Below are 23,316 nucleotides of genomic sequence, written 5' to 3'. Positions count from 1 at the left end.
AAGAAGGCAGCTCACCACCACCTTCTCATGGGCAACCAGGGATGAACACTAAATGCTGGCCCAGCCAACGAAGCCCACATCCCATGAATGAATAAAAAAAAAAGCACACTTGGATGAATTATATTCAGTACTCTCAAAAAATATAGATTGCAAATAGCTGAGGCCCAAACACTGATTCTTGCATTATCCAACTAGTTACAGCTTGCCGGCCAGAAAATGTCCTCTTTATTCTTACCCTCTATTTTCTCTCCATTAACCAAGGGTGGAATTTTCCATTTTGGAGACTAAGTGCAGTGACGGGAGGGGAAGTTGTCGTGATTCCCACTGGACAATGGGGTAGATTTTCGCACCCAATTTTCGGCTCATTAATTATGCATCAGCGAAGATCTCATCAAATCTCATGGCAGGGCGGGCAGTGATTCGTCCACCCACCATTATCTCATGGGGTCGAAGGTCCTGGCACCATATTTAAGTATCACCCACACAGATATTCACTCACTGCAGGCCAGGTGTGGGCTGAATGTCTACATTAGCATGCTGACCAAACATACAAAACTGTCTATTCCATGGTTCAGCGAGGCCTCCGTGGGGATTCTCCTCTAGGCCTTCCAGGAAAGGCAGGAAGTCCTCCTTCTTCAGGATGTGAGCAGGAGATCCTCCCACCTGACCACGCTGGCCTGGTAGGAGATTGACAGAGAAGTCAGTGCCCGTGGCACGCAAAAAAAGGACCACCCTGCGGTGCAGGAAACAAATGAATGATCTGATGTGCTCAGCCAGGGTAAGTGAAACTTCTACTCACTTCTAACTCACACTCTCATTAGGGCATCAGGCAGTCTAAGGGTGGGAGTCTAGAGAGATGTCACACTAACAGTCAACGGGATATCAGCACTGAATGTCTACCAGCCACTTTAAGCTCTCCATCTCAAGTGAGATCCCGTACAAACGGCATCTTAATCCCTTTCTGGGGAGGGCTCAGCACACATAGCAAACATGCATGCTTGTGAACTGCTCTTTCATCTATAGTGCTCACAGTCAATCCACCTGTCTATATGCAGGACAAGATCGCTCGAATGACAGGAGGATGCGAAGACTGGATGGTGTACCCCAGACCCCAGGACACACTCCTCCCACTAACCCTGCTAGTTACAACCTCAAAAAAGCCTAATAGATTTGCCAGACACAATTTCCTTTTTGCAACGTTCCTAATGATAGATTAGATATTTTCTCTAGCACTGATGTCAGGCTAACTGGCATACAGTTCCTTATTTTCTCCCTTTAGTGGAGTAATATTTGCGGCTGGAGAGCATGCAGGAACAGCCAAGATGACAGGACAGCAGGAGCACTGTGAGAAGAGGGAGGAGGAGGAGGATACTATGCAGGTCCTCAGGGAGATCTTCTCTTCTCCTGATTAAGGACCAATATGTCATGCACCATCATTACCCCAAGCAGGCAGTCACTGAGCTAACTCACCTTCTACAACCACAATTCATGCCTTCCTATGCTGCCAAGGCCAATGTGGCCCTTAACATTTATGCCATGGGATTATTCCAGGATGCATCAGGTAACATAAGTGACATCCCTCAGTTTGCTGTTCACATCTTATCAGAGAACACCGAGGGTTAATACACCAGATAGAATGACTACATTACTTTTCCAATGGATGGGATGAAGCAGGTGGGCACACTAAACTTTGCCTGTAGTGCAGCCTTCCACAGGGTACAAGGTACCATACACTGCACCTACATTGCTCACCATCACCAGCTAGGTGACTTTCTAAATAGAAAGATTTTCCACCCTCTCTATATCCAGCCTTAACACCAGTTAGAGCTAGATTACTTCAAGCTCTGGCTGCCTAGTCTACACGACCGTTACTGAAACAGCACATGAGGTTAACCTTCAGGAAGATCGAAATAATCTCGTCAAATAGGCCAATACAGAGGGAATGAAACTCAAAGTAGAGAAATGCAACATCCCGTGAATTAGCAATGCTCAATCTCCATCAGTACCCAATTACACAATGCATGATTCTCCCTTTGATATTACTAAAGAATACCATTACTTAGGAATCCACAACTAAAGTAATTTAAAGTGGAATGTACAAAGCAAACAAGCTTTGAAGGCATTCGAAGGTTCGTGAGACAAAACTCCATCACTCAACTACAGAAAAGGAAATGCTGTACCGAACACTAGTCAGGCCACACCTGGAGTACAGACAGCTGCTTGGGACCCATATACTACTAAAATCATTACCCTCCTTGAGAAAGTTCAGTGCCAGGCAGTTTTGTAACAAATAATTACTTTCGAGATACCAGGGTCTTCCAGTTGCTCAAGTCATTAGGCAGGCACAGTCTCCAGAACAAAGAAAGGCCCATAGGTTGACATGTCTCTGTAAAATTTTGAATGGACAATTAAGTATTTCTAAGCAAAGTGACCGAGCTCAAAGAGTTCATAAACACACAGCTCCAACTGTACACAACCTAAGATGCTTCCTTTGCCAACTCCTTTCTCGACAAGAATAATTAAGGACTCGAACAACCTCCCACAATCCTTAATCTCATGCCCTCTAAGGACTCATCTAAGGAAAGTCTGTTGAGTTTTTTTTTAAATTACTGTGACCACCAATGCACTCATTGTGCGCCTCCTGTGGAAATTCCCTAGTGGAAGACTATGGAGGGAAACCTTATCAAGTACTAGGTATCAAGTAGGTGCTACCTGGGAGACTTTTTGCTCCCTGGAGTAAACAGTATATCTCCCCTTCAATTTATCGCTAACTGAAGGCCTCCAATGCTGCATCAGGGAACTTGGGTGGCCTCTTTGGACCTCTTGCAGATATTTTTGGGAAGTTGCCCTCCTACTTGCAGCCAGAGCGCACCTTCCCTATAAGAGGTGCTGACTGACTTTATGGCATCAGTCAAGCTTGAATCCCTGACAGCACCCCACCCTCAAGTAAGCACACACAGCTAATGAATAGCGCAGGTAGTGCTGATCACACACCAGAGTCATGTTAATGAGCTGCCAACACCAATTTCACATGGTCCCTGCAATGGTCAGTAAACCTCTTTCCCTCTGACCATAAATGCATTAGGCTTCGTTTTGGAACAGAGTGTCATTTGAAACTGATATTCCTTCCTAATGTTTGGCTTATAGGTCAGTTCTTTCCATCCTTTTTGGACGATACTTCACATAGGTTATAATTTCCCACAAATGAGGCAGGAAGTGATGTAGTCAACTCTATAACTAAAGAAATATGATATGATTGCAATGCTGCTATGGCATCTGGGTTATGCAATCACAATGAAATAAGCAAAATTATAAAGATGTTTCCTGAAAATTCCTTAAGAATGTCAAATAAAATGAAGAAACATTTTTGGCCTAAGCTACACCCTCTATGTCATGTAAATATCATACTAGGCTTGGTTAGTTTTCTAATGGGATTTAAATTAGTGAATGAAAACTACATTTGAGACTGTGATGCCTTTAACGTTGTTTTGCAATGGGGCTGATGCATACAAACTGCTATTTCAAGAGGACCATGAGCTGCTTTCTTATAATGCAAAGTAAAAATATAAACTCCTAAAACTTGAATGGATGGCTTTCAAAGCAAATAATTTCAGTTTGCAGTAATTTGGGAAAATAACCTAGATCAGCTAAACCACTGGAGCACCATCTTTGATCTGAAAGATCATCTCCACCCTAATTATAACTGTGGAAAAGATAAAGGTCACCTACCATTATAGATAGACTTCAGCATAGAACTGGGAGGCTTTCTGTGATGGTAAAAGAGGTCATTTTTAAATCAGTCAAGGACTCAGCTTTTCTATTGATTCCAGCTTGCTTCTGAATAACCCCATAATAAGGCTTGAATAAAGAGGGCAATTAATCGTCATCAAAACATACGCTTTGCTTTTTAACTTAAAGCTACTTCAATGAAGATGACAGACTCTGTAGATGTGTCTGGTGCATAACATACCGCAGACTTAATATGCATGTGACAACTCGATAACACAAGCTGCAAAATGTGGTTTAGGTTTAAAGGGCTTTTTGTAGCAATGCTGAGATTGCCAACCTGAGTAGAGTCCACAAAGCCAGTTGTTAATTTGAATTGGTAATATTTACTTTTCAATGTGCAGAAGGGAATATAAACTCTGGCTGACAGAGATCAGGAATAATATTCTGTCTGCTTTCCCTGTGGACTGCAGATGTTATACATCTAATAATATATATGTATAAGTGGGGCTGATCCTACAGCAGCAGAGCAACAGAAAAGTAACTGCAGGATTGTACATTCTTCAAGGTTTTTAGTGGGGAACTTTACAGGCACAGAGAGCTCTGGTCTGAAGCAGGTGAAAGCCTTATTAATATATGTAAAGGGGACAGGGAAGGATGCCATACTATTTTCAGGCTCCTGGCACCAAGTCTCTGGCATGCCCAAAGAAATCTGGCATAAAGGAGTCTCAGGCAGATCTGCAGGCCACAGAATCTTTAAAAGGTTCACATATTTCTATTCTAAGTGTTTCAGGACTTTTAAAGCTCCTTCTTGCAGTATTTTTACATTTTTATTTCTGCTCTTACTCAGGCTTTCAATTACTTTTCTCTTCAGTAGGCTGTCCAATAAGGATTTTCTGAGTTGTTTTGCTCTCAGGAAGATGAGAAGCTGCAAAAGGGGGTGGCATGTTGGTCATCAATCAAGTGCCGTACATGCCAATCCCTTTCATTGGCACCCTCCCTTTTGGACCTGTTTTGGAGATAATCTACCGGCGGGGTTCCTCTTCCTCAAGGCGGCTGCGCCTGCAGATCCCCCAGAGCTATCACAATGAAAAGTGAGATCAGGAACAACGATTCTGCCGGGAGGTTTTTTCAAAGCACCTCAATCGGACGATCCCATTTTACATGCTACTGCATGAAAGAAGGCACGCCAACATGCTCAGGAAGCAGCGTTGCCTGTTGACTGTACCTGCCAAAATGACGCCAACCACTTCGGCAGGTCCAACCAAACTTACCTGGGACTGGCCATGCGAACCTGCTTTCTCAGGTCGGGGTCAGCAGACTGGAGGGTGACAAGCCATGCCAGCTGCTAAATGGAGACCTGCATCTATTGTGCAGCATAAAACTTGCATATGCTCAGGAACAATAACAGTCAGGTGAGGTATGAAGCTTGGTTGCAGACATGCTGCCTTGCTGACATATAGGCTGGTGCTTTGGTGTGGCACAACTGGCATCTATCCTTGTGAGCATCCCAGGCAGCATCACCTTGACTTGAACAGCTATCAAAGGAGAGTCTGGGTGCTGTGTTACATTTTCACTTACTGCAAACTGATTTCTGCACCAAAAAGCCCTTTCACCTTCACCTTGGCCATCCAATCCTTCATCCCTGCTCCTTCAGAATTGGCAAATTATGCATTAAAGGTTTTGCAGAAGCTTTCTGAATCTTTGCCCAACTTCTGATAACCCATTTTTAACTATTCCCATCCCTTTACAATTGGCTTGCACACAAACTTGCCCTCTGAGCAATGGTGTTGAACTTGGACCCATCTCCATTTGCACCTTCAGTTGTGAAGAACTAATGAAATAGGCTAAAATTAGAGAACTTAATACTATTTACAATTGAGATTCAAGTGAAACTTAGCTAATGGAAATCAAATTGAAGCTGACTTGCACCTGAAGATGAACATTGGTTCTGTATATTTTGCAATAGTTTGTGCTGGCAGCGAATCTAATATCTTAACAGTTTCGCTTGATGGGTTTTGTATGTTAAATAGGAAACATCAGTGACATTGTCTCCTTTAATAATATCAAACAATTTCTAGCAGTTGAAGGCAGAGTGTGTAGCTCATAATGGGCTGGATGTTGGCGATGGGGGTCTCACCCACCAGTTGAAGAATTGCTGGGAGCCCCGCATTGCTTCCATGGGGGAGGTCCAGGGGTGCAGCGGAGTCGAAGGCAAGGTCAGCGACGCTCCTCCCCTCCCAATTCCTGATGCTGGGGCCCTCAATTGGACACTGAGTGCCTGACAACAAGGGACCACTCCGGTAGACTGCGGGCAAATCCAACAGGTAAGGCTGTGTGACTCCCATTTAATCCCTGAGCCACCATTAAATTCCGGATGTCATACACAATCAGCAAATGAGACATCAGCACTGAATGTCGGTTAGCCTCTTTAAGCTCACTATCTCATGTAAGGTCCAGCACAAACAGCATCTTAATGCCTAACTGGGGAGGGCTCAGCAGACAAACAGGCATGCATGCTTCTGAACTGCTCTTTCATCCATAGTGCTCACAGTCAATCCATCTGTCTATATGCAGGACAATATCTCCCACAACAGAAGGGAGTGAGCAAAGGACGGAGATGGGACCCCAGAGCTGAGGACATTCTCCCCCCCATGAAGAGCAGGCGGCAGAGCTCGCTGGAGAAGAGAGAAATCTTTCCTGCACAGAAAGAGAGATCGACCTCCGCAACAAGCCAGAGAGGGTGCTTGCAGTAAAATTGGCTACATGCGGACAATGACTGTGAATGACCTATAATTTTGAAGCCTGCCTAGTCAATCAACAATTATCTCTTCTCTCTATTCCAGCTACCAGCACAAAAAGGTGCAGAAAGAGCTCCAGCAAGTGTCTCAGCTCCAGCCCCCAGACCGCTTCCGATGAGGAGGCAGTGCAACAATCAGATGAACACCCATCACTGCGTTCACCTGCAGCCTCCACCAGCACAAATACATGCACCTCGGTGAGGCATAGTTCAGATAGGCTTAGAGTAGGCATGAGTTCACAATCTGGTGATCACCTCACTTGTCCACAGCAGGCAGAGGCAGTGGCAGCCTGCTAGAGACCAGGCCCCTGCTGTGTTTGGGTCTGATGACAAGCTCTGGAATCGGCCCAGAGAGGAATATTGAAAATGCAAAGACAGGCAGGGGAACATCAGGCAGAATTGTCAGAGGCTGTCACCTGACTGGAACGAAGGATGTAGGAGTCTGTCCATGTTCTATCTGTTGTTGTGGCTCCTACATGCGAGTGTATCGAAGTCTCCATGGTGGTGACCGCCTTTCTAACGCATTTGCACTCGGACCTACACACAATCGCTCTAGCCATTGGTGCATTCCAGCAGTGATTAGGCAAGAGGAGTATGGAGCACCTTGACCTCGCTCCAGGTGCCCCTTCCCTTCAAGGAGTCAGCGAGGGGCCTCGGGCACCCAAAGGGAGAAGCGCCAGCCAGGCACCCCTGGGGCATCCACCCAGGACACTTCAAGAGCGTCCTGCTGCTCCAAATCCCCTCTGCCTATGACTCCATCAACTCCAGCAGGTCAGGCCGAGGAGGGTGCATCTGCCCCAGAGCAGGAGACCCTTAACAGCTTGAGGCCCTCCAGGTCTCGGACCTCCAGAGGAGGCCCATCAAAGTCATCTCAGGCAACAGGGCATAGCAGAAAGCAGGCTGCCTCCATCTCTGCTGTGGATGTTGGAGCAGCACCTAGCTGTAGCTGTAGCTGTAGGGTTAGAAAAATAAAGAAGTTTTGAATGCACAATGGTGGCATTTAATGTATATAGTCTGCACTATTGTAAATGTAGTTTGCATTTATCCCTCTCCAAGTCTCAGGTGTTGAAAAACTAATCAATGTCATATGTTCCTATGTTCATTCAAGGATCCAAAATAAACTGCCCCCAATTATCTCCTATCAGATTCCTCAGTTCCATTAAGTTTCACACAATCTCATCACAGTTAATCGCCTTGAGTTCCACATCTGAAGCATGAACATAGGCACTTCATATGTGAAAATGATGGCTGGACAATGCACATGTGAGCCTTGCATCTCAGGCCGACATTATTTGGCCTCATGAGAATTGTTCATCAAGGTTAATGATTACACTGATGCTGTCACACTGAAACCTGTAGTTTGTGGATGTGGCAAGTATACGTCATGGCCAACATTAGAGACTTTGGTCCCAAGTGTACTTTGCAATGGCTTTTATTTTAATTAGAATCAAAGGACCCAAGTCCTAGGGTCCACTGTCAGGCTTCTGGTGGTTGTTCTCCAGTGGCCTTGACAATAACTATCGATACTTAAACATTGCATTTATGTCACGACTGCAAGCATGGTGCCTTGAATGCCATGACCAGTGCACTGGGAACATGGAGGTTTGTAGAATCCATGCACTCCCTGCGCAGCAAATGTAGCCATTGATTTTATGACCTTACATCCATTCTGACATATCTCTGTAAGGGTCCGATGCTAATTAAGACCATATGCACTGTAGAATCAAAATTTAATGGATTCTCACCTGAATATGCACCATTAGGAAAGGAGCCAAACTTGTTCATTATGCATTAGACCCTCAAGTCCAGCACTCAGCTGAGCCATGCTGTCCATGGTTTGAGCAGGACATTTATAGGGTGCCCCTTCAATCGGCCAAAAATTGCTGTGATGAACTCCCATGTGCCCAGAGACCCCTCACCAATTGACTTTTCTAGCTTGTTTATCGAACTGTGTCACTGCAAGGTGAGATTGAAAATGGTGCTGCTGAGTTTCATTTCTGAGACCAGCTTCCAACCTCCCCTTATCACCCACCAAGTTCCTCCCGTCCTCCTCCATACTCACTGCCTCCTAATTCCCCTTACTCCCGTCACTAGGAAGAAGTGACCTCCCCCGTTACCCTTGAGCCCATCATTATCCATGTGGATATTCCTGTTCTCCTCCCTGAACCCTCTAATGTTGATGTTCCCATGCCCTTTGTTGACCTGACACCTCCCCATCGAGGCCACATGCACCCTGACTTTTTGGGACTCCCCCTTGGGATCATCCAATAACCCCATGACTTTTTAGCTACTGACTTATGGGATCTAGATGCCTCCCCTGAACATGACGGTCTCTTCAATAGGCCCCCAATAGTGTGGCCTCAGCCCCAGGACCATTTCTGACTCTTCTTTGCACAGTCTTATAACTCTTGCCTCAGGGCAGTCTTTAACTACTCCACTCTACTCCTTGACCTTCCCCTAGTCCTGCCTCAGTCTCCTTGCTCCGCTCTCATGTTCTGCTCACCAACCCCAGTCCTGCCTCCAACTCCCCCTCCCGTCTCGTATTCCACACACCACCCCCTTAGTCTGCCTCTGCCTCACTCCTCCCTTCTTGTGTTCCACACAATCCCCTCCACTCCTGCCAGTCCTGCCTGTCTCACCCCTCCACGCTGGTATTGCCTCCCGTGCCAAGCCTTGGCACAGCTTGTGCTATAGCACAATATCTCGCAACAACGCTCTTAAAGGTAGGTGAAAGCCAGCGTTTACTGACCTCCAAGGCGTGGATGAACTGAAGTTCGCCAGGTGAAGCACGCCACTTGCATACAGTCGGAAAAAGACCATTCTAGTTATCCACTGGAGGAATACTTAATTTGGAGGGGGGAACCTTAATTCTGGCAAGTTGGTCTTTTAATGAGCATTCATGAGATGCAAATGAATGCAAATGTGGTTCCTGACATAGATCAGCCGGAAACTCGACCTGCCTTTAACCTGCCATCAATGTCAGGAGAACAAAAATCCAAACTAATTTTCCGCTGGCAGGGAACAGACTTTTTCCATCACGCCAAATTCAGTGCCCCCGCCCGCCACGATTCCTGGCGCTGGCAGGAGCGGAAAATTCATCCCTATGTTTAATTGACAATCTCCATTGTTCAAATTGTGACCTTAAGTAAGCTAAACTAGTAAAATGAAGATAAGGAACTTACACCAGTTGTATGGAGCTTCATTTTGAACTTCTCAAAGTAGAGCCACTGTTTTGAATCATTTGGATCCAGATCATGATAAAAGTCCCTGGCTGCATAACCAAAGCTGTGGTATTCTCCATCCGGTGTCAGCAGGATAGTGGTGGGAGTCTTCTGATTGGATACGCCGGGGTCACCGCCTTCCCATCGCCTAATGAAGAAATCAGCTCAATGAGACAGTAGCTACTCTCTTTTGAGTCAAACAACCTTAATTAGAATTATGTACAGAATATATACTTATAGACCACCTCCTGGTATAACTCCCTGCTGACAAAAGAGTCCTTGTGAACAAAAAGTAAATGGTTATCTGCAGATGTCACTGAGATTTTAACATTCCTGCACTACATGGCCTCCGAATGAAGTTAAGAAAAGTCTGCAGCCAGAATGGCAATGCCATGCATCAGGCTAAGTACTGACAGCAAATGTTGCAAGTGCACCTGTTTGCTAAATCCATCCTCTCCCCTATAAATGAGGTGAATGCATCTTAATATGAACCAATTTGTGACGTGGAAATGAGATATCTACACTGGCTCACAATTGGTACAGGACAAAGATTACAAATTGATGTGCCATCTTTGGGGCCATGGGTGAATCCTGGAACATGAAACATGGAGAGGTTTTTATGTAATTTACCTAAATGTGCAAAAAGTATCTCAGTAATTGGTTAACATAATTAATTTTAAGGCAGATAATGGGGTAAATTATTTGTACATTTTAGTTGCCAGCGCCAAAAATGTTCTCTGTAGATTAATTATTTTATTGGATTATTAATTCTGAGTTTGTACTTTCAAAACACTAGAGGTGAATCTGGGTTAAATTAAACTTTTCTTCCATTTATGTTCATATTTTTGTTTAAGCAGTCAAATGTAGGGATTATTTTCCAATATACTTTGAATGAATCCACTGAACAATGTGCTTTTATTTTCATGTGAAGTCAGTGTTCTCTGTGCAGAAACAGAAATGAAAAGAGCAACTTTGGAAGCTGGGCATTCTGCTTAATAGGAAAGAAAGCATTAAAGAAAGAAAGAAATAAAAAAAAGACAGAAAGCAAAAAACCCTTGCATTTATATTGTACCTTTCACGTCCCCAAGATGTTTCAAAGAATTTTGTAGTCAAGTAAGCACTCAGTTCAGTTCAACCACACCTTGGAGGTCAGTGAAGTTTGGCTACAGAATAATTTAGGGAAATTTGCACAATTTGACAGTCAATTGCAGAAATACAAGTTTTATGGAAAACCTTGAGAAAAATGGCCCAATTGTGGTGGTGGTTGTGGAATAAATATAACTACAGATTAGATCATGTACTAGATTTTTTTAAATGCTGCCTTCATGTTATTGTAGTGACAAATGTTGCCCTCAAATCAAGTGTAGAAGCGTTACCACAATAGAATACAATCCCAAAATGAAAGAAAATGTATGTTTCTTGCTGTGACTCATTTCCCCCAGGATCCATTCCCACCCTTTCCTGTTTGAACTCTCAATGACCTGTTGCAGATTTTCCTCCTCCTTATTGCTGTAGCCCTTTGCTGGCCTGTTTGTTTAATATGGAATTAAGTTTTTAGTTTCTTGCTTACTTCTAATAAATCAGTGACATAGCTTCAAGTCTCACATGTAGCAGAAATGAGACAAGAAAGAGAAGGCTGTAGTATACCCAGATGTCGTTAACAGCTGCATCATACTGTCTTACTACAATTATAGGTTACTTAAATGTACTTGAGATTTTTCTAGCATCCCATTGACTAAGATGCCATATTTATTGTATGCAGGACATTCTTCATTCACGTTCTTCCCTGCATAAAAGGAATATAGATCACAGAGAATGATTTAGTTTTAACGCCATGACTCATTCATGCAACTATTTACCCTATCAAGCAGACCCATTTTAGATGTACAAGATGAATTAAATACTCAATAGGAGCAAACACTAGATGTGAAAAAATTAAAAATTCAAATTCTGGCCATTTTTTTTTCTAAACAAATATCTGCTTTTGTAAACTACATTAACATCAGGGCCCTTTACATCTAAACATACATAAATATTTAAACAACTGGCTCGGAAATTATTAACACTCGTTTAATATTTAAAGTTGCATTCCTTAGGAGTTCATGCAAGCTGATCGCTGCAAACTTAAGTAAATATTAAGAAGTAGATTTGAACTCTAGCGCCAAACAGGAAGAATGTGGTAGTGTAATTGGTCATCCTAAAGTTAAGGGAGGTTGTTTTATCTCCTGGTGAGTTGGTTGGCAGAATGGTAAGCAGACTGCCCAGGAGGTGTAGTGAGAGCCCTGGTTTATTTTAACAGCCTAGCATTGTTTAAGCGGAGCTAGCAAGCTGCCTGACTGACATTTAGAGGCAAGCCACTGTGATTGGGCCATAGAAATTTGCATTCAAAAGTGCACCTTTAACAAAGCAAAGTTCCCAAGATACTTCACAAGTGAGTCACTAAACAAAATTTGACACCAAGTCACACAGGACATATTAAGACAGGTGACCAAAAGCTTGGTCAAAGTGGAAGGTTTAAAAGAGTACGCTGAAAAAAATTAGGGAGAAGGTGGAGGTGGAGACGTAGGGCTGCATTTAATGCTCCCCTCCAGCGGGTGCGAAGGCAGGGGAAGGGCTCATTAAATTCAGCAGGCAGCCTGCACACCAACTTCCCGACAATCCCTGTCCCCACCCCAACTACACCAGTGGGCATAGAGCCAGGCAGCCTACTCGGCAGTGGGCTAATTGAGGCCCTTAACCGGGCAATTAATGCCCACTTAAGGGTCTCAACTGCCACTGCCATGAGAGACCCATGCCAAGTGGCCAGCCTGGGAGGTTTCCTTGTACAGGCTGCTGGTGGGCTGGGACAACCCGTCCTTAACAGGCCTCCTGGGCTCATTGGAAAGCCGCCAAGTTTATACCCTCCCAGGTTGCCCTCCCCACATGGCCTCTCAGACACCAACCCCCCCTTTACTCCCTTCGCTGCAGCTTGCCACCTAGAGAGACGCCCAATCGTACCTAAATGATCTAGTGTCACATGCCCAAAGTGCTGGAGAGATGCCTCTCTGATTGGCCAACAGCTCTGAGGTTGGACTTACTGACCCTGAGGGATGGAAATCCTACCTCCAGTCTGTTAATGGTCATTTGGCCATTTAATGGCTATGGGGCACCTAGTGTTCCCCTTAGCGGGCTCCTACCTACATGCAAACTATCTTTGTCTTCGGCTGCACATTAAAATTTAGAAAAATACAGAATTAATAAAGAGAGACGAGGAACACTTCTAGTCAGAAACCCTTTTTGCATCTGTGCTTTGGGACAGGAAAGGTAATGAACAAATTCAGCCATGGTCCATCACTCAAAGGAGGTGATTACCCCTGAATATTTTAGATGTTAAAAAGCCTCTGAGGTGGCCTAGATGGGGTCTTAAAGCTGAAACACATGTCCACCCATGTTTAGTGAGACACCATTTTGGTAAAGGAATTGAAACTTGCACTAGGTACAGCCATCCGGAGGATCATTAAGCAGCTAATTGCCACTTAAATTGCCTACTGTTAAATTAACAATGCTGCACAACAATTTGTGGATGGTGCTTGACCTAATGCTCGCTACTAATAGCAACCAGCTGATTGGGAATAAACAAATCATTGCTGAAGATTCAAGTACTACTTTTCTGTTCACTTACTGCTGGAGGCTTGATGATATTTGAAGCAAACAGTCATTTGGTAGTAGAGAACCTGAGTATTGTTGAAAAAAAGACATGTTTTGTCGAAGCTTTTCATCTTGCACTCATCAGGACAATTCACAAGAATACCAATGTAAGGGAAAAAACAAATTTATACTGTATTTGAAGAGAGTGCTGATTGGTTGGCAAGTGGATTCTGATTGGTAGAGTCGCCGCTACTGCAGCATTCACCACGGCAACGCTTGTTACCAATCAGAGTCCACTTGCCAACCAATCAGCACTCTCTTCTCATACAGTATAAATTTGTTGTTTCCCTTGCATTGTGTGCAAGATGAAAAGCTTTGACAAAAAAGTCTCTTTTTTCAGCAATATTTGAAACATATCAAGCAATGTCCAGGGACCCTTCACTAGGATTTCATCAAATCTCAAGCAGCATTTATTCTGGAACTTATTTAAGGACTTTACCTACAAAGAGTGAGTGCTGTAGTAATCTATCTTATTGAATAACTTATGGGAGTCACCAGGGGAAAGAGATGGTTTTGTCATTGACCTCTTGCTAGGTGTCCCCCTTGATCTCTCAGAGGAATGGCGGGAGGACATGAACCAGGCAGAGAAACCCCAAGTACTACAGGAGTGAGGGACAGGAGCAAAAGGTGGATCCCTTCCTCCCTGTATGTACAAGCCAACCCTCCTCCACAAGGTCCTCCAGTGCAGTGTGTGAGAACCTGTGCACCCTCTCATTCAGTTCCTGAGCCATTCTGAAATCTTCTGCTATGTCAGCCAGCACACACCACACCTTCAGTGGAAGTGCATGCATGGAGCCCATATATACTTCTCCACAAAAAATGTTTGAGTGCTAAGTCTGCCAGTATGAGGTAAATCCTTCTAGAAAGTTCATATTATCAGTAATCAGCGTTCAGGCTTAAAATCAGACTTTCAAACCAGTGTATCTTATCAACACAGTGTTTATTTTCATTCTTTCACCAAAATAACCCCCACTATGGGCCGAATTTTCCACTCCCACCAGTGGGAAACAAAATCTGTTTCCAACAGTGGGATAAACTGCGAATTTTGTTCTCTCGGCTTTCAAGGCAGGTTAAAGGCGGGTTGAGTTTCCCGACAAACAATGTCGGGAACCCTGTTTGCATTCATTAGCATCACATGCATGTGAATTAAAAGGCCACCTCACCCAGAATTAAGATTGTCCTCCAAATTAAGTTCCCCGCCAGCAAGAATTTGGAACGTTCATTTTTACAACCCTGTATAAGTGGCGTGCACCTGGTGAACTTCACTTCTTCCACAACTTTGAGGTCAGTAGATGTTGCTTTCTCCTTCTTGGGGACCTCACATAACTTCACTCGAGTGCCATTAGTAAACGCTGTGCCAAGGCTGGACAAGGGAGGCAGGTGAACGCAGGGGTGGAGGTGGTAGGGAGGAAAGGTGGATTGAAGGCTGCACAGGGGAGTCAGGCTTACCAGGGAAGGGTGGGGAAAGTGTCTGGGGAAGAAGGGGAAAGAGTCTTAGAGGGCGGGGTCAGTGGTGTCAATGGTGGGGTCCTGGGAGGGGTTCGGGGTGGGGGTCAACACAGGGTGCTGGTGACAGAAGGAAACAATCACAGTTAGAGGGGAGAGTGGAATGCAGTAGGGTGGCAGGCCCAGGTTAAGAGTCTGGTAGGTTAAGGTCTCATTGGGAGGGTCACGGAAGGGGGACTAGACAGGTGGCTCGGATAATGATAGGGGTCAGGGTGGGCATGGGGATGGTAACAGATGTCAGCTCTGAGGGGAGGGGCGGCATGTGAAGATGGATCATGATACGGTACAGGGTAACGGGAACGGGGGAAGGCTCAAGGGTCAGAGGGAATTGGAATGGTGATATTAGGTGAGTCAAGGATGATGGGAGTGAAGTTGGTAGTTGACGGGGGTAAAAGACAGTGGAGTGAGTTTGAAAGGTGACATGCAACACTTTTCCAATCTCACCTTGACGACACAGTCAGCCAGTGAGATCCCTCAAGGAGGAGGGTCTTTTCAGGTGAGTGGAGTTCAAAGTCAGCACAAGTGGCCGACTAAAGGGACACCCTAATAATTATGAGGCAACTAGATGTTAATCATGCTCAGCTGTGTTCTCCTCTCTATGATGATACCTGCATTGCAGCAGGTTTGGTTTGACTCACGTGAGATCCCAGCAAGGTGTGGAGCTGCTGTTCATTCTGTGCCATTTGCCATCGGCTGCTGTCAGAAGCAGGGATGAAGGGAGGGAGGGAGGTGGGTGCCTCCAAGGGGCGCGGCTGGCGGAGGGCAGCCAACTCAACTCCAAACCTCCATCTTCCCTGGTGAATGGTCATGGCTGACAAGGGCCCATATAGTTAGTCTTTCTATACTGCCAAGGCAATGGTCTCTCTATAGAGTCTTCAGGATAGTAGATTCAAGTGAGATAGTGTCAGAGGGAGGCTTCTTGTACATGGTTCTCATCACCCTGGTCAAAGAGTGTGTCTCCACAAGCATTCACATATGAATGGAAAATTGCATTCTTTGTCCACTGTGCAGAGGAAATGATTACATTTGCAATACAAAGACTATTGCTATTGAAAGATGCCCATTTTGGGCACTACATTGCAGTTGAACCTCTTTCAAGGCAAACATGAAAGCTACAAAACAATGAAAATAATCTTGTCACAATAATTCAAACTCTGTTTTAATACATTAGATTCTGAACCTTTTAGCCCATTCTTTGGGGAAATCATTCTGCACTTTGGTCTGTTTATAATTAGAACGACTGATTCATGGTGATAGAAGAGGATAAATTCTGATTTTATTACATAAAATTCTGGGGATTTTCCTGAATTTTTACAGGTGGTTTGGGGATAAGATTCTGCAATTTGTTTTATTTTTCCATGATAACTGCAAATCACCCTTGCAAAAAGGTCACAATAACCCCAACAAAGCAAGCAGGGACAAAAAAATCTGCAGAAATACCGCCCATCAAACTCAAGTCTTTTCAGAATTCCTAACAAGTACATCATGTACTTACAGGCATCACTGAACATGAGTACAGTAGAACACAACAAACTACCTACTTTATAATGGCATATGAAGGTCAAACTCATCTCACAACAGGTATAAAGCCAACATCTGTTATATAACACTAAGAATCAGCCTAACTACAACACTGAAGGAGACGATTTTTGATGTTCCTTTCTACTGCATCCGAGTTAACTAAAATGGGGTCTTGAGATGAAATATCAGTTTTGCGAGGAGTTGAAACTTGTGCTAGAAACAGGTGGCCAGAGGATTGTTAAGGGGCTCATTACCATTTAAATTGCCTGCTAGTGTTTATTAACAAGGCTGCAGTGTTTTGGTGGTTGGCACTTCACCTAATGTTCTCTCCTAAAGCCAACCTGTGATTGGGAGTAAACAAGTTGCCCCTGAGGTTTTCAAGTGCTACTTAAACGTAAAAAACTTTATTGTTCATTTGTTACTGGAGGTTTCAATAGGTCTTTTGAAACACATCAGGAGAATTTCTGGGATATTTTGTCAAGGCTTCACCAACATTGTCAACATTTATATAGAAATTCTCCGAAGATTCCACCTAAAAAGAGAGGGTACTGTGCTACTCTACCTTATAGGAGCCACCAGGAGAAAGGGAGCGCTTGGTCACCAGCTACTGCAGGGGAGAGGGACAGGAGGGCAAGGTAGGCTCCTTCCTCTTGTCGGTACAGGATATCCCTCCTTTTCCACAGGACCTCCAGTGACACACTGGAGAACCTGCGAGGCCTCTCAATCGGTCCCTGCACTATTCTGAAACAAGCTGCCATGTGTCAGTCAGCACACTCTACACCTTTACTCTACATCTTCAGTGGAAGTTGGTGTGTGGAGCACATATCTAATACTCCACGAAAATTGCATCTAGTCAGTGCCTCCGTGTTGAATCCATAGGGGCCTGATTTAGCACTTCCAGGTAAGTTTAAATTATGGTCATCAACAATTAGAACCAAAACTGTGCAGTAAAACCAGACTTTCAAACAGACGTATTTTATTTTCACAGCATGCATTTAACACCTGTTTTCACCCTTTCACCAAAATAACCCCCATAGTGTTGTACACCATCATTTTATTCACCAACCAAATGAAATCAACCCAAATTAGGACATATAAAGGACTGGACCTTCCACTCAGCATCACAAGTTGTGATATTTCCTGATTCTTGATCCAAACATGCTATGTCCTTCCACTCCCACAGTATTTTAATCTCCATGAGATGTGGGCGAGCAAGGTTCAGGTCTGGCGCCTCCCTAGGCAGGCCCAAGGCTGTGACGGAGTCATGTAGGAGTTGGGATGTGCTGGTGAGAAGGCCTACCTTGGTTCTCCGGGACACCAGCCCAGTCCTCTACGTGGTTGTAAGGCCCCCCCCCAAGCCCTCAGCACTCACAACCCCATCAATCCCCTCTGCCCCCCTCATATCCCCAATGTCCCTTCCATGCCCCATCATATTGCCCATGCACCTTCTAAATAAACAAACAGGCCTTGAAAACCCACATCAAAGATAGAAAAACTTACTACAACCTCATGAAAGTGTAAATCAAAACAAAGCTAGCACTCTCCTTCATGCTATGTCAACATTGCCTACATCACTGATTCCATGGTCAGTCTTGGAGCTCAGCCAAGCATTCATAATTAGGCCATTTGGCAACTGTATCCACAGAAGCATTTAGAATGGATGGCTAGGCATCTATTTTTCAGATAGCCACATCATGATTGTTTGGCTCAGCCCCAAGAATGGCTAATAGACACAGCTCAGCATGGGTCTGTTTGCACAGCTTAAAAGGGAATGCTAGATTTGTTTGATGCTTTTATGGGGTTGTAATAAGATTGTTTTCTTTGATATGGGTTTTCCAAAGCCTGTTTGTTTATTTGGGCAAGACTATGAAGTGTTAAGAGGATTACATCTTTATTAATTGACACTATGAATGGCTGTGGTTGACTGACACTTATATGAGGTTGTAAAATGAGCAACGGTTTGCAAAGGAGATTTTCAAAGTGTCTTTGCTTATTGTCTCCAGAGCATTTCAAAGACTTGCCAGACTTTCCAAAGGTTCATTGATTCTGCACATAATAGATACTGGGACAATGGATGTCGAGGATGTTAAGTTGCCAAAAGGACATGCAGCCTCAAATGTATTCTGCACTCGTTAAACTTTGCTTACTTATCATTCCTTTCCTTTCCCTGTGCCAACTGCATTCCTCATTCATGTGAAAACAGAAAAGTAGAAAAGTACTTTGGCCCCACCATGAGACTATCGCAAATCTCAGGTGTGGAATCATTCTGTTAATAGGGAAAGCCATTTACGCCACTCATGGCACAACTCACCTGGGTTAGCTGGAATCCCAAAGTGGCAGAGAGAGGGAATCATGGACCAGCTAGTTTGAAGATTTTTGGTACCTTTTCACAGTTTGCTTCTGCTCTCATGCAGGCGTTCACAAAATCTAATGGCAATCTAAATCTCAGAATGATTGCCATTTGATTTGTTCAGGGAGGTGGGGAGTCTGGGTCCACTTCCAGCTCACAATGGCACCTAAACCTGCTTTATACAGGCCTAGATATTGTTGTGTCTAATTGTTGTGCACATCTAGCAGAATTCCTGGGAGGAGCCAAGAACAACCATCAGACAAATCTTCAAACTGAAATCAGGATGGGCAGAAGAGAAGGCAGAAGAATCTCAATACCATCACAATTCAGCCTTCCTAATTTAAGCTAATTTACAGTTCCTCTGTCAAAATCATGACTGACTTCTGCCTCAAGGAGCAGCAACGGTTCTAGGCTAAAGACATTTTTTTATGCTTCATTCATGGGATGTGGGAGTTGCTGGTTTGACCATCCCTAATTGCCCTTGAGGTGGTGGTGATGAACTGCCTTCTTGAACTGTTGCAGTCCACGTGGTGTAGGTACACCCACAGTACTGTTAGGGAGGGTGTTCCAGGGTTTTGGCCCAGCAACAGTGAAAGGATATATTTCCAAGTCAGGATGGTGAGTGACTTGAAGGGGAACTTCCAGGTGGTGGTGTTCCCATGCATCTGCTGCCCTTATCCTTCTAGATAGCAGCAGTCATGGGTTTTGAAGGTGCTGTCTAAGGAGGCTTGGTGAGTTCCTGCAGTGCATCTTGTAGATGGTACACACTGTTGCCACTGTGCATTGGTGGTGGATGGAGTGCCATCAAGTAGGTTGCTTTATCCTGGATGGTGTCAAGCTTCCTGAATATGGTTGGAGCTGCACTCATCCAGGCAAGTGGAGAGTATCCCCTCGCACTCCTGACCCTGTGCCTTGTAGTTGGTGGACAGGCTTTAGACAGTCAGGAGGTGAGTTACTCACTGCAGGATTCCTAGACCCTGACCTGCTCTAGTAACCACAGTATTTATATGGCTAGTCCAGTTCAGTTTCTGGTCAATGGCAACAACCAGGATGTTGATAGTGGGGGTATCAGTAATGGTAATGCCATTGAATGTCAGGGGGTGATGGTTAGATTCTCTCTTGTTGCAGGTGGTCATTGCCCGACACTTGTGTGGCACGAATGTTACTTGTCACTTGACAGCCCAAGCCTGGATACTGTCCAGGCATTGCTGCATTTAGTATCTGAGGAGTCACGAATGGTGCTGAACATTGTGAAATCTTCAGCGAACATCCCCACTCCTGACCTTATGATGGAAGGAAGGTCGATGGAGTAGCTGAAGATGATTAGGCCTAGGACACTACCACGAGGAACTCCTGCAGTGATGTCCTGGAACTGAGATGTTTGACCTCCAAAAACTACAACCATCTTCTTTAGTGTTAGTATAACTCCAACCAGCAGAGAGTTCCCCCCACCCCCACCGATTCCCATTGATTCCAGTTTTGCTAGTGCTCCTTGATGCCACACTCGGTCAAATGCTACCTTGATGTCAAGAGCTGTCACTCTCACCTCAGCTCTTGAGTTCGGCTGTTTAGTCCATGTTTGAATTAATGCTGTAATGAGGTCAGGAGCTGAGTGACCCCGGTGGAACCCAAACTGAGCATCAATGAGCGGGTTATTGCTAAGCAAGTGCTGCTTGATAGCACTGTTGATGACACCTTTCGTCACTTTATTGATGACGGAGAGTAGGCTGACGGGGCAGTAATTAGCTGGGTTGGATTTGTCCTTTTTGTATACAGGACATACAGGCAGTTTTCCACATAGCCAGGTAGATGCCAGTGTTTTGGCTGTACTGGAACAGCTTGGCTAGGGGCGCAGCAAGTTCAGGAGCACAAGTCTTCAGTACTATTGCCGGAATATTGTCAGGGCCCATAGCCTTTGCAGTATCCAGTGCATTCAGCCATTTCTTGATATCATATGCAGTGAATCGAATTGGCTGAAGACTGGCATCTGTGGAACTCAGCAGGAGGCCAAGATGGATTATCCACTCAACACTTCTGGCTGAAGATGGCTGCAAATGCTTCAGCCTTATCTTTTGCACTGATGTGCTGGGCTCCCCCATCACTGAGGATGGGGATATTTGTGAAGCTTCCTCCTCCAGTGAGTTGTTTAATTGTCCACCACCATTCACGACTGGATGGGGCAGGACTGCAGAGCTTAGATCTGTTGGCTGTGGGATCATTTCGTTCTATCGCATGCTGCTTTCGATGTTTGGCACGGAATTAGTCCTGTGCTGTAGCTTGATGCTCCTCCTGGCATGCCCTCCCTCACTCTTCATTGAGCCAGGGTTGATCCCCTGGCTTTGTGGTAATGGTAGCGTGGGGGATATGCTGAGCCATGAGGTTACAGATTGTGGTTGAGTACAATTCTGCTGCTGCTTATGGCCTGCATCACCTCATGATTGCCCAGTTTTGAGTTGCAAGATCTGTTCTAAAGCTATCTCAATTAGCACGGTGGTAGTGCCACACAACATGATGGAGGGTATCCTCAATGTGAAGACAGGATTTTGTCTCCACAAGGACTGTGCGGTGGTCACTCCTGCTGATACTGTCATGGATAGATGTACCTGAGGCAGGCTGATTTGTGAAAATGAGGTCAAATATGTTGTTCTCCCTTGTTGGTTCCCTCACCACCTACCGCAGACCCGGTCTAGCAGCTATGTCCTTTAGGGCTCGGCCAGTAGTAGTGGTAGTGCTACTGATAGACGTTGAAGCCCCCACCCAGAGTACATTCTGTGCCATTGCTACCCTCTGCTTCGTCCAAGTGGTGTTCGACAGGCAGGGCGGAATGTGGTAATCAGTAGAAGTTTCCTTGCCCATGTTTGACCTGGTGTCATGAAACTTCATGGAGTCTATGTTGAGGACTCCCAGGGCCACACCCTCCCGACTGTATACCACTGTGCCACCACCTCTACTGGGTCTGTCCTGCTGGTCGTTTCTGGTGCCTAGGTCGATGCTGGGTGGCCCATCCGGTTTAGCAGTTTGGTACAACTGAGTGGCTAGCTAGGCAATCTCAGAGATCATGTAAGAGTGTGTCTGGAGTCACATGTAGGTTAGACCAGATAAAGGCAGATTGCCTTCCCTAAAGGGCATTAGTGAACCATATGGGTTTTTACGATAATTGACATAGTTTCGTGGTCATCATTAGATTTTAATTCCAGATATTTTATCATATTCAAATTCCACCATCTGCCGTGGTGGGATTTGAACCTGGTTCCCCAGATCATTACCCTGGATTACTAGTCCAGTGACAATACCAATATGCCACCACCTCCCCCATATGAAGTTTCAAAGATAGGCAGGGGGAGGCCATGGAGGAATTTGTACTTGTACCTACACATTTAACTGAACCAAACTGGAATGTATGAGCTTCTGTATGAGGCTGGAGGATGTTTTACCATGCATTTTGCAGTTCTATTTCTGATTGGGTGAGCTTGATGATGACACTTGATGTCCATGTTGAAAAGTGCTCCAATGACCAGCATTATCATCCCTCACCCTAATGTACATAACAAAATGCAGAAAAGAAATCTGCAGCAGTGTAACTAGTGGAGATCCAAAACAAAAATAAAAATACCTGGAAAAACTCAGCAGGTCTGGCAGCATCTGCGGAGAGGAACACAGTTAACATTTTGAGTCCGTATGACTCTTCAACAGAACTAAGTAAAAATAGAAAAGAGGTGAAATATAAGCTGGTTTAAGATGGGGGGGTTGGACAGGTAGAGCTGGATAGAGGGCCAGTGATAGGTGGAGATGGCCAAAAGGACAAAGAGGTGTTGAAGGTGGTGATATTATCTAAGGAATGTGTCAATTAAGGGTAGGAAGCAGGACAAGCAAGGTACAGATAGCCCTAGTGGGGGTGGAGTGGGGTGAAGGGAAGGGATCGAAATAGGCTAAAAGGTAGAGATAAAACAATGGATGGAAATACATTTAAAAATAATGGAAAAAGGTGGGAAAAGAAAAATCTATTTAAATTATTGGAGGAAAAAAAGGGGGATCGGAAAGGGGGTAGGAATGGAGGAGAAAGTTCATGATCTAAAATTGTTGAACTCAATATTCAGTCCGGAAGGCTGTAAAGTGCCTAGTCGGAAGATGAGGTGCTGTTCCTCCAGTTTGCGTTGAGTTTCCTGGAACAATGCAGCAGGCCAAGGACGGACATGTGGGCATGAAAGCAGGGTGGAGTGTTGAAATGGCAAGCGACAGGGAGGTCTGGGTCATACTTGTGGACAGACCGAAGGTGTTCTGCAAAGCGATCACCCGATCTGCGTTTGGTCTCTCCAATGTAGAGGAAACTGCATTGGGAGCAGCGAATGCAGTAGACTAAATTGAGGGAAGTGCAAGTGAAATGCTGCTTCACTTGAAAGGAGTATTTGGGCCCTTGGACGGTGAGGAGAGGGGAAGTAAAGGGGCAGGTGTTGCACCTTCTGCAGTTGCATGGGAAGGTGCTGTGGGAGGGGGTTGAGGTGTAG

General features: G+C 44.8%; 1 protein-coding gene across 3 annotated transcripts in view; it reads right to left on the bottom strand.

Moving 5' to 3' along the window:
- Positions 1-23,316, bottom strand: part of hspa12a (heat shock protein 12A) — a 205,575-nt gene that overhangs the window by 49,881 nt on the left and 132,378 nt on the right. For all 3 annotated transcript variants that reach the window (XM_078564662.1, XM_078564660.1, XM_078564661.1), the window contains exon 4: positions 9,709-9,895. In XM_078564662.1, the coding sequence (XP_078420788.1) occupies positions 9,709-9,895 (187 nt within the window). The remainder of the gene's footprint in view (positions 1-9,708; positions 9,896-23,316) is intronic.

The sequence above is a fragment of the Cetorhinus maximus genome, chromosome 20 (assembly GCF_964194155.1).
Source record: "Cetorhinus maximus chromosome 20, sCetMax3.hap1.1, whole genome shotgun sequence".
NCBI lineage: Eukaryota > Metazoa > Chordata > Chondrichthyes > Lamniformes > Cetorhinidae > Cetorhinus > Cetorhinus maximus.
Note: the sequence above shows the minus strand (reverse complement) of the source record. Positions and strands in the feature narration are given on the sequence as shown.